At 38.0% G+C, this 17,283-nt stretch overlaps 1 protein-coding gene across 4 annotated transcripts in view; it reads right to left on the bottom strand.

Annotated features, from left to right (window-relative positions):
* The window catches only part of SUSD1 (sushi domain containing 1), a 42,575-nt gene that overhangs the window by 13,659 nt on the left and 11,633 nt on the right, over window positions 1-17,283 (bottom strand). For all 4 annotated transcript variants that reach the window (XR_005255462.1, XM_038125348.1, XM_038125347.1 and 1 more), the window contains exons 8-11: window positions 13,524-13,618; window positions 11,762-11,951; window positions 10,670-10,764; window positions 9,443-9,629 (exon numbers count right to left, since the gene is read on the bottom strand). Coding sequence is in view for 3 of the 4 variants with exons in the window: in XM_038125348.1 (XP_037981276.1) it covers window positions 9,443-9,629; window positions 10,670-10,764; window positions 11,762-11,951; window positions 13,524-13,618 (567 nt within the window). In the remaining variant the exon portion in view is untranslated. The remainder of the gene's footprint in view (window positions 1-9,442; window positions 9,630-10,669; window positions 10,765-11,761; window positions 11,952-13,523; window positions 13,619-17,283) is intronic.

The raw sequence follows: 17,283 nt of genomic DNA, 5'->3' as shown, positions 1-17,283 counted from the left end.
GGTAATGATGACAGCTGCACACTGAAAAGTAAACTACCACTACCAGCCTGGAAGCAAAAATGAAAATGGATTCAGTGTGTACAGCCAAGGGGGCAGAGTGTGAAGCATAGACACCATCCAGCCCAGAAGTCTGAAAGAACTTGCACAGGTAAATACAGGTACAGCTAGGCTTTTTTCAACAGCAGGGTATCAGGCTGCTGATGTGATATCTGACTGAAGAGGAACAAATGCAGTGCTTATGTACAGAACACCAAGGCTTCAAAGCTAGAAAGAATAATCAATATCACGAAGAGAAACAAAAGAAAATCAATGCAGATTTCCCAAAGTTAAGTGACATCAGGAAAAATATTGCTGAGATGCATGGATTTTTCAAAGAGCTGGAGTACAAATAGCAGCACATATCTTTTGAAGTATAGAAAAATCTTTAGTTTTGCAGGAGAAAATGAGGTTTGTTAGAGAAACTGTCAAGAGGGTAAGTAACTGCTAAAAAGGGAGCTAGAAAATCATGCTGAAAGCAGAAGTACTGGGGTGCAGGAAGGTTATGAGAGGTTAGTACCACTAGCATTTTGTTAACAATCATTGTGCAAAATCCCAGTATATACAAATGAATTTTGCTGCTCAATGTTAGAAACAAAGAGATTTTATAAAAGGAGAATTGAACCACCCTAACAGCTGTTGCTGTTCGAACCTGGGATTAAATTCACCAGTACAAAATACGAGGTGATACAGCTGGGCTTCTAAGAAGAATTTATGCTAAATATTCTAACTGCCTTTGAGTAGTAGAAATGGCATATTAGTATATCTCAGAATGAGTGTTAGGCACCAAAATGACAACAAAAAGAGAAAATCCAGAAGGCCTCTCTCAAAGGTGTAAGAATCAGGCTTACATAACACTAGAATGGTAGCGCCCAAGATATACAAAGCCCATGTGTGACCATTTCATGGTGCCTGAAGTTCCAGTCATCAATGTGACAGAGCTGTGTGAAACCAGCTAAAAGGATTCAAGGAAGAGATGGATAAAGAAATCATCCTATATGAGGGGAAAAAAAATTCGTTTTTGTAACATATGAAGAGGAAATCTGAAAGCTTATATGACCTCTGCTTTAAACACAGATGAAACTTATGAGGGGATACAACTTTAGCACAGTGTGCCCAAAATAAAGGTAACAGGCCATACAAGCATCCCTAGTAAGAAAAACCTCTACCCCTTGACAAAAATCATCCTTAGGAGAACCTCCTGAAAGCTTACCTACCAAATAAATTGCTTTGGTAGTTCCCTTTACAAGGTTATCTTCAACATCAGGCTATGGGTGAACTGCCAGTAAAGAAACCAGCTATCAATGTTTAGGATTGAAATGAGAGTAAGATTTATATAGTGGTCTACAGCTTCCTCCCCAGAAAGATGCTAAGGTCATAACAATTGATTTTTCTATTTTCTATAATTTGACAGGAAAATACAAATAATGAAAATAAGTAGCCATCCAGAACTGACAGCCCTAGTAAGTGAGTAAAAGAGAGAAGAATCTGAAGAAACTTGTAGTGCTGTTAAAGGATGGAGTCTTTTGCTATGTTTCATTTCTGGTAAAAAATACTAGTTATTAAAAACATCAAGCACACAGAAGATAATCTACCTGTTTTAATAAAAAGAGTGAACAGTTTGTAGCAATGTGAAGGAGTAATAATAATACTAATAATAACATAACTGAAAGGAGTAGTTTAATTTTTGCATTGGTGATCAGAAAATAAACTCTGAAGGAGTTGCTCCATATGCAGTATTTTCCCACTCCGACATTTTTAATAAAGTAAGAATTTTGCCAGAAATTAAACACCTAAAAATATAATTTAAAAAAAAAGAAGTCTGCTGGGAGGTCAACATTATTACCAGATTTAAAAATTCACATGTTAAAAACACTGACTTAACACCACAGAGAACAGTTGGAGGGAAAGGGGAATACTACAGAGAAGTAAGGACTTGCACTAGGTGAAGAAATGAAGATCCTCCAGTCTGTTCAGGTTCTGTTAGCACCTTGCCTTTCTTAAAGAATTAATTTTTTTTTTTAAGTCTTCCCAAGCAGAACAGACTAACATATCTGTAGCAACACGAGGAAAACAGAGAAAGGTATAGCAAGAAATCAAAGTATATGCATAGATTTAGGCTAAGATTATCCCACTCTAAGCACTTCCTTGTCGTAGTAGTCTTATGGTTAGCAGCACTAGAACATTTAATATAAAGGCTAATTTTCTACAATAAGAAATCCATCTACTGATGGATTTTCTCTCCACCTGAAGGCAAGCTACAGGGAAGAAAGTATGTGCCAGGAAGTGCTTCCTGCTGCAACAACACTGAGAATCATCCCAGGCCTCAATGCTGGAGCCAAAGCCTGCTTGGTGTTAAACTGTAAGGGCAATAACATAGCTTTAAAAATAATAACGGAATTGAACAACAAAGTTTAAAATCATACAGCAATTCTTCACCAAACTTGACATTTCAAAGAATCCAAATCAAAGACTCTTCTTAAGGCCGGGTCTTAAATAAAACAACCTGTTAGTAAAACAAGACCATTTGCATGATCCTAATTCCCTGCACACAAGGGATTTTTTTCATGTGATGCCTATATAACTAAGGTCAAAATTACAAGGTGCTTCTACAGCTTGAGTTATAAGACATCAATATAACATGATATACCTATAAAACCTGATTGCAGTATAACCTGAATCATAACTTTCTATATGTAAATAACCTGAATCACAGCCTTTTATACCTATATAACCTGAATCACAACTTTTTATACCTATATAACCTGGTAAAAAATAACTTCCTATACAATGTAATGGCTAGTATATGGTTAACTAGCTGCTTAATGCTGAACAGACAAAAAAGAAGATAAACACTCCAGGTGAATAGCTTTAGAGACAGATAAGTATAGTACTAATGAGAAATTGGCAAATGTAAAGACAATTAGCTGTGAAACAAAGAATTTAGGCAGGTTAGGTCCAGACAGACCAAGGAACACCGTAACTGCACATGCTCCAATCACAAAGCTGAAAAGTTCAGATGTGAAGATGACTTTGGAAGCCTTCATCAAAGACCCCTGACGACCCCTAAACTGGGGAGGCACAAGCGCAGTGCAGAAGAGCTTTTTATAACCATGAGATCATACCATGTAAATTAGTTCTGGCACGTGTGTGATGATGTTGTAGTGACATAGTGGCACGAAGAAATACTTACTCTACAAATATACCACAGTACTTGACAAAGGTGGGGGAGTTAGGTAGAGATATCTCCTCACCACTAGCGCTGCAATAAATAAATACCTGCTCTACAGACACAGGCCTATGGGTTTTATTTCCAGCCTGTTTTGGGCATCATATTGTTATTTGAGGGCTTTATGTCCAAAAGGTTTTTGCTGAATTTTAATACAAGGAAGTAAAAAATACTGCTGTAAAAGTAAAACTAAAATAGGGTAGAGATATTAATACAATAGAAAACATTGTTTACTGTTTGTATTACAGTTGGAAGAGTAATTAACTTTACTGCACATATTTAAATATAATAGTTCTAGTACAGAGTGAGAAGAGATTTTTCAGTTAGAGAGGAAATTATGTAAAAGAAGGAAGGAGGGAGAATAAATAAATCAAGATCACATCTACAGAAAAAATCATTTAGATCTTCTTTAAAGACTGATAATTTCTGGAAACCCCGCTCATGTGATTCCCTCTGCTGACTGTGGCATTGTTCTCCTGCTCTGTGGCTGAATGTCACACCATCCTGTTGATGATGAGGAAGGTATGAATTCAGCGAGGCAGCCATGCAGATGGACCCAGAGCGCTGCCAGCAGCCAGGCACAGCCCTGCTGCAGCCGTGTGCCGCGGGCCAGGCTCCCGCGCTGGGGGCCTGAGCTCTGCTGCACAAAGGGGCCTTTCTTTCTCTCAGGGACAGCAGCGCCCAGGGCCAGCACATCTTTGAAGTTCAACGGTCCTGGGCAAGGAAAGAAGGGTGAAAGCAGGGAGACGTGCTCCAGGGGACCTTGGCTGGCACCTCTCAGTGTCCTCCATGCCAGCAAGTGACCTGCCACTCTGCCCTCACCTGGGAGTGAGAACTCACAGCCCCACAGCACACAGGGAGCCAGCTGGTGCCCCATCAGGTGTTTTCTGTGTCGGAGCAGGGCCTGAAGCTGGCCCGATTCCAGCTGCAGAGCACCTCTGGGCCAGGAAGCCCACCTTTAAAACTAAATTCGCCCACATCTCGCTGCTTCTTGTATGGATAGTCTCCAGGGTGTGTTAAGGTTGCCTGAGCCTGCTGCCATGTGTGAGCCAGGGTGATCCTCATCTCCTGACTCATCCCTGCCCGGACATTTCTATGGTTTGTCTTCTGCTCCAGTTCTTCCTGCAGCACCTTTCCCCTGTGATCTCTAGGAACAAACTGAGGTGTGTTGAGCGCTCCCATCGGCTGTTCTGCAGATGCAGGGGGAGGTGTTCAGGGTGTGGCAGCAGAATGGGAGCTCAGTGCTGTTGGCTCAGGGTGTTTGGGTTAGGGGCCTGCCTGGTCCTTTCACAAGAGGGGACCTGGTATGACAGTCTCCAAGTCCCAGTGAAAGTGGTCTGGTCTGGGACCCTGCACACAGCAATCACTGCTCTCACCCCACTTCCTAGGCTGAGGACAGGACCTTGCCTGGGTAAGCAGAGGGGTGCAGCACTGTGCTGGACTCTCAGCGTGAGCACCCAGGCTTACAGCGCCAGCCACTTCCTATATCCCCTGCCTTTGCTCAGCACTCTGTAGCTCTCCCTTCCTCCTGGACCTTGGCCAAGTGTCGTGGTCCTTTGCACAACTTGGAACTGCTTTAATGCAATGTGTGGCACAGGAGACTGGCCAATATGCGTATGTTCATACGCACCAAGATGAAGGCACTTCACAGTACCTGGCCATGGGAGAGAAGGAAAATTTGGTCCGGGAAAACTCAGCAAGGTGCTTTTGGTGCTTTCAACTAGAAAGCCTGACAGAAGACACCATGTTTAGTTTTCATTGTTTCTCTTCTCTGAGCAGCTCATCCAAAGCATAGTTTGGAAATCAGAGTTCTACTCCTCTTGCAAAGCACTGGCTGTAAAGCATAGACTGTGTCACTGATATCAATTGCTTTGTAAACAGAATAAGAGAAATTATCTGAATGTTCATGACTTCACAGAGACTCATGAAAAATTCTTACTATGGAGGAGTTCAGAAAAATGATAGTGAAGTGGTGTTCATATGAATTTAATTATCATGCATTTAAATATCTCTGCACAAAAATTCAAAGTGTATGCATGTGTATGGAGTTATTTAAATGACTGGCAGCTAATTTCCCCCTACATTAAAAAAAAAGTAATCATGCTCATGTTTTCATCACCTATCTTCCCTCATTACATAAATCGGAAACTCCCTTCTTGACAATTCTTGTGTTCTGATGCTGCACATTTTATTGGATAGTTTCTCTGGAGGTACATGATGCTTCTGCTCTCAGAATAAGAGCTGTGAGATCACCACACCTCCAACAGTCTTTCACTTCCTCACTGGAAAGCAGATTTTGGGTTCTCCCTTCTTTTCCAGACCTTAAAGAACTCCCTTTATGAGAGAATGAGTATAAATGTTTTCCATGCTACATCAGATCAGAACAATGTGTGTGTGTGCATCCATAGGCAGATGAACAAATCAGACATCACAATCTGATCTGTAATGTCATACATTTTCCACACACCAAGACAAAGGGCTCTAGAAGATTATACTTAATATATGATGGAATACATCCCCCTTATTCAAGTAACCCCCTTATTCAAGTAACTTTCCAGACTCTTTGCTTGTGAGTCTACTCTTTCACTCATGTGTTCATATGAAGACAGAGATGAGACACACATGAGTACATGGCCTGCTGGTAAATCTTGGGCTGAACCAAAAAGAATAGCAGCTGAGAAATACAGGAAGTACTACAGTTATCTGAGGGACACAGACTCAAGGTCAAGCCTACTCAAACCCCCTGGAAAGTACATGTACAAATATATAAAGAATTGCAGCATGTGTGAATAGTATTCCTTGAGCAAACTCAAAATACAGCTTGATTCTAAGCAGGAAATCAAGATGAGGAAAAGCAATCATAATGAGAAATCATAATTTAACTTAATAAGAATTGTTTTACAAGAAGAAAATGTAATCAATTACTCAGGCACAAAAGATCCATTTCTAGTGTCCAGAAACACTTTTGGTCTTACTATGTCTTAAGTCATAGTGGTCTGTTCTAAACACAAAAAAAGCTAACCAGATTCTGTAAACTTACAGGCATTCATGAACCCCCAAAACCCCAGAGTTTTCATGAAGAATCTACCCAAAGCAAAGCTCAAAACCAGATTCAAATATCAATAGAATTTTAATGTAGCTGTACAGAAAAAATTACTCTTATTCAGAACATTAGCTATGAAAGTAAAATAGACCTAGCTCCTTGTTTATTATTCTGTTTTTCAAACACTTGAAAAAATAGTTACAAAATTGTTCAATCATCTTCATTTCATATGTAAAAACAGGTAGTGAAATTAAGAACAATGCCTCCCCTAAGCGTGCTTTAATAAAGGATACTCCAAAAGGAAAATTACCAGAGCCATGTGTAAGTAATATAATCACAAGTATGCCCACAAGACACTCCTTTCCTTCTCTGGAAAGGGACACTAGATTCCTTGCTTAAAAGGCTATCTTGCTACCATCCTTTTACAGCTACAATATAACCACTGCCTAATAATTTTTGATAATTGACTCAATTTCCTATTTTCAGTAGACAAATGGTGAGAGTTTCTTTAAAATAAGTTAAGACAACATAAAAGACTCTGCAAGATGCCTGTTACAATGGTCCATGAAGCATTTGCAAGACTTCATTTACCATCCACAAGCTGACAGGCAAAACCAACTTCATGCTCAGCACCAAACTATTTTTTAGAGGATGCTTTTTATCAGGGAGAAAAACAGGCTTTTAGGTCCAAGTTCTTGGCTTTTTTTTTTCTTTAGAAATAACACAGATATAATGTATCCTCATTCAGGATGAATATGAGCATAGATATAGATATTCAGGATATAGAAATAACTTTCATTGCAGGCATTTACAAATCTTGTTTTTTTGAAAAAATACCCTAACTTATTGCTAGCATTTACATAATTATTGTATTCTGCAACAATCTAAAAATTTACACAATCACTATCCTTGTCAGGAAATCAGGTCTGTAAGGCAGTGATCATCCAATTGTCTGGCACATGTCTCTTTACACTATTCATAACTCCACAGTTAAGATTTCCCAAACTCTCAAAATATAGAAGGTTTGTAAAAGTCAAGGAGACACAACTTCTGGGTTTGCTCCCAGCTGTGGCTACAGACTAAGCAATCATGTACCTCTTCAAGGATGGCATATGAAATTTCAAACAACCCATGAAAACATAATCAGCAAAACACTTTTGCATGTCTCAGTTTCCCTAGAGCTTCTGTGCTTAAGATATATCTTGCATTTTTACAATACCATTTAGTTGGAAAAGCATCAGAACTCATAAAGCCACTTTTCAGAATTAATTTGGCAGATAAGTTGAGATCATTCCATCCACCATGGAAAATGCATACATGATTACAAAATAACTGAGCAAATTAAGATGAAAATAATAGTTGAAATAGCTTAAATAATAGTTTAAATAATAGTTTTTATATAAATTAAGCTGCTTGCATAGGCAATACAATTCCAAGACATAGGATACAGAAGTCAAAGCAGCACTGCCAGAAGAATTATTTCAGCTGGATCCTTTTAATCTTAGATGAAATAACAAGACAACTAATCTTATTTAAATTCCATTATTTGGCAAGTTTTGCCTCAAGATCATTACTGGCTTTTTAATTTTCTGCAATTTCTGCAAAAACTTCAAAAATACATATTGTTATGTTTTTTTCAGTGGAAGTCAGAAAATAAGAAATGTTTTCACACACCAAGTTTTTGATGAAGACTCCTAATATGACAGAGCAACATCTATCTTTTATTGCTTATTGAGTAAGATAACTACCAGGTATAAATTGGCTTGTGTAGTAAAATCTCCTTTCAAAATGGAAATAACCGAACTTTTATGCAAGGACTTTTCCTGGGACTATGCATATACATTTGTTAAACACTAACTCAGCAGAGGAAAATATGCCAGCTGCCAAGACAAAAATAGCATTTTACACATCACCTGCTGCAAAGTGTTCTCCAGAGCTCTGCTGAGTAAGTGACCTGATGCAATCCTGCAGAATTGAGGAAATACCACAGGATGACATAGAAAAAAGCTTTTCCTTTTCTCTGAGTATGTATTCAAAAATTACAACTACCAACAAAATTCTGAGATATCTTACTAGCTTTTTAAACAAAGACACATGTACCCATGAACTCATGGGCACTATTTTTGAGTGACAATTAGGAAACTAGTGAAAAGGAGTTACCAAATCATTACTGTAATTTCATTAAAATAAAAAAAGAAACAAACAGGTCATTGCATATATTAAACAGCAGCTTGAAGAAACAAGAGATGTTTTACCTTTCATGAAGCTTAAAACCATCAGATTTACTACTGAAAATACAGCAATACGATCAATTTCAAAACACGAATCTCCAGCTCTTCCTAAGCAGTCAGAAGAGAACTGATACCATCTAGTGGCTGAACAGAGTTACAGACGCTCAGAGAGATTTCCTGATCCTTACCTATCATAATTTGTGTCCCTGACAGGAAGAGAGATACCATCCTCAAACATTGCACTGCACTTCACCTAATACAGTGATTCTGACAGTACAGAGATGGTGAAAACTGTCCTAAACAAATCAAGACCCATAAGATGTTTCTCATCATGACATTTTAGTGACCTACATCTTGCTAAATTGTGTACCCAAGGCTCTTCCTTCAGAAGTTAATTTGCTCAAATGTCTTCTATGTTTTGTACTCTGCCAATTAGAGGCAAAAGTATCTGTATGAGGTACTTGCAGATTCCTGTACTCTACTTTGGATTCTTGCAGACTTTAGTGGTATCTGTTTCTGTCGTCACAAATACCGATACAAAGTGCAGTTGAGCTATTAACTCCACTGTGGGGAGAAGTTTTCTTTAAAAAAAGCCTTAGCCTCTAACAGGGTGGGGAATTTAACTCAGCTGTCCTAGATACTACTCTTGTGTCCAACCCACCAAACCATCATTTCCCTGATGTCCCAAAATGACACATTAACACTCTGCACCTCAATTTTTCTCCCCCTTCTGTCTCTGAACTCTACAAAACCCATGAAAACAAACAATGGACAGTTTTGAGCATGGAAAGAATACTTTGGAAACCCACCACACAACACTGAGATCAACAATGCAGATTCACTTGAGTCTCTTACACTCACTAGGTGCTTTTGTAGATATATAAAATAAATGGCAAGACCTACCTGTAATTTGTGTTGTCACAGAAACAAGCAGTGAAAAATTCAAAGCCACCATGGAAATATTAATAGAGTAATTGGTGCCTGGATGCAAATCTAAACAAACTTCAGGAGCTTGCTCATGTGTGGAAAGTTCAAAGGTCATTTCATGAAAGAAGTTCTTCTGATACCAACGCCAGCCTTGCACATGAAACTGTAACCAAACAATCACAGCATGAAAACTGAAATGTTATAATACAATACTTGCATTCAGCCATCTCATGCTCTTAATTAGAAGAAACAGCAGAAGAGAACACTGCTTATGATGTGTCCAAACTGTAGGCTTTGACAGTTACTCAAATTCCAATCCTTCCAAAAACTGATTTGTCTCAATCAGATCTGATATTTTCCTGGTTCTTTCACTTCTCCTCCTAGTCTATCCTCTTTTTTATTAATTTCCCCTAGACCATATTTCCTGCTAACATATAGGCTTCCAGTAACAGTTCACCTTTATTGAAGTATACCCTCCTGGTGAATTATAAAAGTAAGCTCATGCAAACACCTCTCCAGTTTCACCCTGAGGATCAATACAAAATCAAGTTATTTTCACCTATGTCAAAATGCCAACTACGCTCTAGGATCACACTACAGACACCTATATTCCCAAGGAAATTTGCAGGCTCATGGGTTTGGTTTTTTTTTCAGTAGGATTGTTTGATTGTTGATGGCTGAAATGATCGTGAAGTCAGTAACTTAAGGCCTCTCCTGATCAAATAATTTCTCTGTTAATGAAAACAAAAATTCTTCCTGGATATGAATTGTGCAATTGTGCAATCTCCTAATGTCTCCCGGCAAAGAGAAACTTGAGACAACAGCAGGTGGTCAAGAGTCCTGGCAGAAGTAGTTCATGTACAAATTCCCCACTGGAATAAGGGCAGACTGAAGGCATACCACAAGGCAAAGAGAACTGACTCAGTGAAACTGGAATAGAGCTGTGAGTTGTTTGCCTGAACATGGCAAACTTGAAAATACATATAAGGATAGCAAATTAAGAGTTAAGTATGGGAAAAATAAGCAAGAAACAGGGGACTACAAGAGAGCATGGTCTTTCTTTGGCTGCTATGCAAGAGTATTCTTGGGGTTTTATGAGACATTATTATAATAAAGAACACTGCTAGCAGTGAGTGTTTGAAAAATTAGGTTTTTTATTGATAAAAATTGCTTCCTAGATTCAAAATACAGATTGTCACTTACTGAGTATTTGTCTTCTACATCAGTTCCCCTGACATTTCTCCTCCATTTCAAGCAGGTATCATTAAAAATTAATACATTATTGAAAGCTTCTTTTACTGTAGAGACAATTTAAAAAGAGATCAACTTACTTAAAAAACTCTACCTCCTTCAACTTAATTGACTATGAGTAGTCAAGAATAATTTTTTTTAAAGTTTTAAATTTCATTCTCCTCTGAGACAGAGAGGTAGGCTATCATTTCTTTTTGAATGAACAAACAGGATAAGTAAAGCATGACCATTTTCCAGAGAAATCGTATTTTGGAAAAACCCAAGCATGCTATTAAGGAAATCTAACACATGATTTACTTGTCCAGGCCTAGAAGGTTATAATGACAGAAAGATCAAGGGTTCAGGCCTCCTGATTTAAATAAAATTATCACAGAACAATTTGTCATAGTTGATGCCCTTTAGGAAAAAGCATGTGAGCAAAAGCATTTTTGTGGATTCCAGAAGCAATTACTTTTCAAGATCTGTCTCACAAGAATTAGTATGTCAGAAGATAAGCCTAAAGTCTCCATGACTAAAATACTACAGAAATCCACTGTTAGAACATGACTTCTGTACAGTTACTGATAACTGCCAGAACCCTGTTAATCACTGGTAAATACAGAAGCATTGTCTGTAATCCTAATACCACTTAGATTACTATCACACAGCCAAGCAACACGGAATTCTCCTACAGTCAGAGAATCATACTTCAAGGCAAAAAATAGAAACCAGTAGGCACTGTACCATGGACCAAAATTGTGTACCAATCCTGCCTCAGCCAGAAGGCAAGTCCTGAAAAAGTAAATGCCAAATTTTGCCAAATCTTTCTGAAGGGCACTTTCTGCCACTGCTGTCCTTGCTCATAGAGTCAATGGCCAAGTGAGCAGAAAGAAAAACATCTTACAGAAAAAGAGGATGCTGACAGTGGCTACATGCGCGTAGCCAGAATAAAGAATTATGAAGTCTAGGAAACAGCCCCTTTTCCTGTCTGTTAGACTCAAATCAGCAAACTCTGCAGCACAGTAAGTTCTTTTATAAGCACATAGAATACAAAACACAACCTACCTTTTGTTTGAATTGCTACTGTAACTGAGACAGTGATGTTTGTAGAAGAAACGGTAGTTATATTCACCACGTAGTTACTTCCAGAGTCCAGATCTAAACACACTTTTGGATTATCTTCACTTGTACTGATGTTGAATATCACATCTTCTGAGAATATCTTCTCATCCAATCTTTGGCCCAGTATATGAAACTATTGAAACAAAGACAATAGAGCAATTTGTTGTGGCTCTCCAAAATTCAGAGTACTAGTTTATTTAATCCTATTGGTTCTTAAAGGGAACACAGGATTACATCTGGTTTAGAAATCAGTTCAAGGAAAATACACAGGTTTTTGACTAGCTACGGGATGTCTTAATAACTGCAAAAATTATTCATATAATTTCATATATTTCTACAACAGATAGAAGGAATCTATTATGGAATCTAATCCAATCTATTAGGAACCTAATCCACTGTGGACTCTACAAAGATCTCCAACTCAAATAGTAATGTGTAAGCAAATATTGTTTCTTGTTTACAGCACACAGATAGAAAGTACATCTACTTGTTACTTTCTTTCCCTTTTGGTTGGTTTTCCCCCTTGCCCTTCAGAAGCAGTAGACAAGCCAAACAACAGTAGACAAGCTTGTCTAAGATTGTCCCAGGGTAGTGAAAAAGAAATCTGTTGCTTGTATTACATGAAGAGGCAGACAAAGCTCACCTTCTCTGGCTATTTTGAAGTGTCTTTCAGACGACAGAACTCAGGAAAAGCATGTGAAAAGAGCACATTATACCAGAGATCGACAACTTGCCAGTTACCATTGGCTACATAAAAAGCAGTTTTGACCTGTTAGTGGAACTGGGAAGCTGTGTTTTCCATCTCAGCAGTGCTCAATAAAAGTACACAAACTAAAAGTACTTCAGTTATAACATAGGAGAAGAAAGATGGGCTGTTTTCCAAAATTATTACCCAACCTTGAAAAGTTTTCCACATTAATGTACTTACCCTGGACACCCTAAATAATGACTTTTATTTTTTTCCATAATTGTACATAGTAAAAAAAAGGAAAAAAACCAAAATCACACACACCCAAACAAAATCCCTTTTCTTAGGATGTTGTTGTGAAAATATGGAAATTCTTATCATATTGTTTTGGCCCTCAATAACACTGACCAAACTTTTGTTTCTGAGAATTTATGCCTTAAGTTTTATTCTTATGCTCATGTAAATTAAAAAAAAAAAAAAAAAAAAAAAAAAAAAGTCCTTACAAAGCTTGTTTTCAATTTCCAAGAAAAATGGTTCTAAAATGAGCAGAAATACATTAGTTGAAACTTTTGAGCAAGGCACACTATTTTGATATACCTTGCATTTTTAAAATATGTTATATCCAGTATCTGCAAGTGAGACAAAGTTCAGTTGAAATGCTTGTCAAAGACAGGGACAGAGTCCACGTTCTGCAGTGTTTTCTGTGGCAATGTGAGCTTGAGCTCTTCAGTGAAACTTCACTAAAACACACACTTATGCTGTAACATCTTACAGATTCAAGCAGGCATTTAGGTGATTTACTGGAATGAGACACTGAACCCTGAGTTTTTCACCTACCTTTAGGACAGGAATTTTCTTCTTTCCTAACACAGCCAGTCACCTCCAGGTGTTCCACTGGGAAGATCGAGACAAACTGCCATACCAATAAAACCCACAATACAAATATCCACAGCTGAATCAGCAGATATAACCAGGACAAAATTACTCCCAATCTCAAATACTTCCATTATTACTTACCGTGTATGTTTCCTGCACTCCCAGTCTTCTGCTTTTCCTTTGCCACCTCACACATGTTTCATTGAAAATGGATAAATTACTTAATAATTCCTCCTCTGTGACCAAAAGCATGAACACAAAAGAAAATCATTAATTCTCATGCATATCTTATGTTTGGAGCAATTGCTTATTTCTTACTTTTTCTGTGGTTTGCTTTGCTTTTTTGTCCAAACAGGAAAAAACCAAAGAAGGTAAGCACATGTTAGGTAGAAGGCTTTCTCTTAACTGTGTTGGCTCCTAAACTTAAAATAACAGGCTAATTGAAGAAGCATGTCCTGAGCTAAAGACTGTGACTCTTTAAACATACAGCCAGCATTACACAAACTGACCCAAGGAACTTTTAAGAAAGCTTCTGTGTTAGACTGAAAAAGAGTTTGTTTGTAGCTGAATCAAAGTTTTGGTTCATTATTTATAGTGGATATTTTTGGTCCCGATGAAGGGGAGAGAATGATGCATCTAAGTCCGTTGATATCAGAAGGCTAATTAATTACTTTATTACACTATATTATTCTATACATCTAAAACTGAACCTGCCAAGCACTCAACTCTGCAAACACCTGCACACACTGCTCAGAATCTCATGACTGTCAGGTGACAGTCACAACACACACACATACACACACACTTAGTCCTGATAGGCCAAGGAAGCAAAACATCCTCACTTTGGATGGTAAATAATCTCCATATTGCATTCTACTTTTGCACAAACACAGGCACAGCAAATGATAAGAATTGTGTTTTCCCTTTCTCTGAGGTTCAGAGAATGTGAATCTCAGAAATCCTTGGGAAGAATTGTGCCTTGCTTTTCTCTTTGAGGACAAATGTGGCTACAATTATTCACTTGAGTTGCTTTTTAAAAGGTGTTGGCATTTTTTCTTGCTGTAGAATAAATAAAATTAAATAACACAGCAGAACACTTTTCAAAACTAACACTAGATTAAAACAATGGAGCCCACAGAACTAAGCATGTAGGAAGTATAGCTCTAGCAACCAGAGATGCATCCCTCAACACACATCTCTTAATTTATACCCTTAGAAGAGCAGGCTTTCTCAGAGACAAGGCACAGCTAAGAAGGTCAGCTCATCCATGCTTTTTTTCAGCAGCTCTCTCACTGCTGTCATTAGACACAGTTCAGTTGCTCTCACATGACAAGATAACATTCTCACATAGCTAAGAACAAAGCTCCTTCTGGTCACAACTCAGATCGACAGCAAGCATACCTACTCCTTTCCTTCACCAGCCTTCAAATTGTCATTCCTTTGTCCTACAACCATATTTTCTTATTAAATTCACTATATGACCAAGGTCATACAAACCCAACCTGATATAGAATCTAAGCTGAAAAACACTTACTATCTGCCGAAAAATTGAAAAGTATTTATAGGACAGCGCTGGTAAATACTTCAGGGAATAGTCACAAAATAGTTAGTGTATCATTCTGATGTTAAAGCAAGCACAGGTCAGGGCACTCTTCCTCTGTATATAAACTTCATTACCATCTCACAGGGGCCCTCTTGTAGTACGTGGGTATCAAGCTGGCACTAAAATAAATCAGTACATTAAGAGTTTCTAGCATTTGTAGCATTTCATACTTAGACACCTATTTAGAACTACAATGTAACTGTTAATGTATTTTGCAGCACTTTTTTTTTTTTTTTTTATTATTAGAACTGCCATAAAACTGTTTTCTAACATTATCTCCCTCTCCATATATTCAACAAATACATCCCTCACTCACTAGACCAGTTCATATCCCAACTAATTTTAACTCCCCCATTCCACATTCATTGTATATGGAAATGCTGTTGAAAGCTTCCACGTTTCCAGGACAGAAGAGATTAACCTACATGTCCTCTAACACAAATTTCTTACAAATAGCTGTGCGATTAACTGCACTTAAGGGCTGCCTATTGCTATCTGTTTTGCAGTACTGCCCCAAACTCTGCAGTCTAAGGCTTCTGTACCAACACAAAGCAAAAGATTATGTTCAGTTGTTGTATTCTTTAAATCAGACACGGTTTTATTAAAAGAGTGGATAGCAAGAAGGACTCACAGACACAGGGAAAATGTTTCCATATCCATGAGATCTGAATTAAAATGCATAACAAGGAGGTGGCTGGGGGGGGAACGGGGAGACAAGAGAGGGAGTAATCTGCAAGACTTCTTAGCAAGAAATTCTGCAACTTGAGTTAGGAGTTTATATAATATAGCTAAAAAAAAGGAAAACAAAGCAGCAAACAACAAAAGGGATTGCACTGGGTATTTAGGCAAGGAAAGAAATCTTTACAGTGGCCTCCTTGGAAGGAAGAAGGCAGAATTAGTAGCATTTTTTTCCTGTAAATACATCCATTTTTTTTTGTTATGCTTTCTGAACTTTGAGGACAAGGCCACCTGGCAATGACCATAAATTCACAGAACAGCTGGCGGATCTTTTCTCAAAAGTTTCCACTATAAATGGATGTGAGTGAAAGAGCATGAAAACCTGTACAGAGCAATTACCACAACAAAGTCTTCAGCTTTGCGAGGAGACTGCTTTTTCTCCTTTACTCTTACTGATCACACAATCTTTGTTTGGACAACCAAATATACAGAAAGAGCTTGGTTTAACATTAATCCCAGCAAGTAGCTAGAAGAGAATCTACACATGCAAGTTCATTTACAGAGCTCTTGCTACCTATCCCCAGGCATACAAGCAATTTAGTGGAAAGAAAAAACCCAGGTATTAGATTTCTTTGTATATTCTTGCCTGTTCAATTCTGTAAGTGGTGAACAATGCTGCAAATGCCATCTACTACTAATCAAACCACATTTTTGCAAATAAATAAATAAAAATATCTCACAGACAAGTGCCAAGACGATGGTGCCAGACTCTTCAGTGGTGCCTAGGGACAAAATGAGGAGCAATGGCCATAAACTAAAATACATGATGTTCCACCTGAACATGAGGAAAAACTTCTTAACATTGAGGGTGGCAGAGCACTGGAACAGGCTGCTCAGAGAAGCATGAAGACATTCCAAACCCACTTGGATGTGTTCCTGTGTCACCTGCTCTAGGTGACCCTGCCTTGGCAGGGAGATTAGACTGGATAATATCCAGAGGTCCTTCCAACACTAATGGTTCTGAGATTCTAGGAAACCAAGCACCTCTACTCCGCAGGGAAAGAAGTTCTGTGAGGATCAGTCACAAAAGATGTCCAGGCTCGCATGCTGAGCACACTAGACAGCAAGCATTTTAATTGCTGGTCTGTTCTCTGCACTTCAATCACCTCATTTTATGTGTATAAATCAGAGGTTGGTAAAAACTGTAATCCAGTTTAACACTGCCTTACCTTACTGATGGCTTAATCCAATTGGCATCACAAGTAAAATTAACTTTGTAATTAAAAAGTTAAATGTAAAATTAACATCTTTTCATATTTTAACTAGCTAATTGGAAAAGTACTTGTATACACACGCACATATATATATTTACCATATATCCAAACAGACAATGCACCAAACAATGCAAACAAAAGGCATCCATAGCAATCACTTTTTAAGAAATTAAGAAACTAATTGTCAAAGAGGATTTCCTGCAGGCACTCTTTTAAGTGCCTCATTTCTAATGGAATTTTTCAGGCAGGATAAAAAGACAATTGGTTTTCCAACACCTATCATGAATTAGTTTGGAATGGTACATAATTTTCTCTCATTTTAATGGGTGTTACTGTTATATGCCAT

Source organism: Motacilla alba, chromosome Z (assembly GCF_015832195.1).
Source record: "Motacilla alba alba isolate MOTALB_02 chromosome Z, Motacilla_alba_V1.0_pri, whole genome shotgun sequence".
Lineage (NCBI taxonomy): Eukaryota > Metazoa > Chordata > Aves > Passeriformes > Motacillidae > Motacilla > Motacilla alba.
The sequence above is the reverse complement of the archived record's forward strand: the minus strand, read 5'-3'. Positions and strand labels throughout refer to the sequence as shown.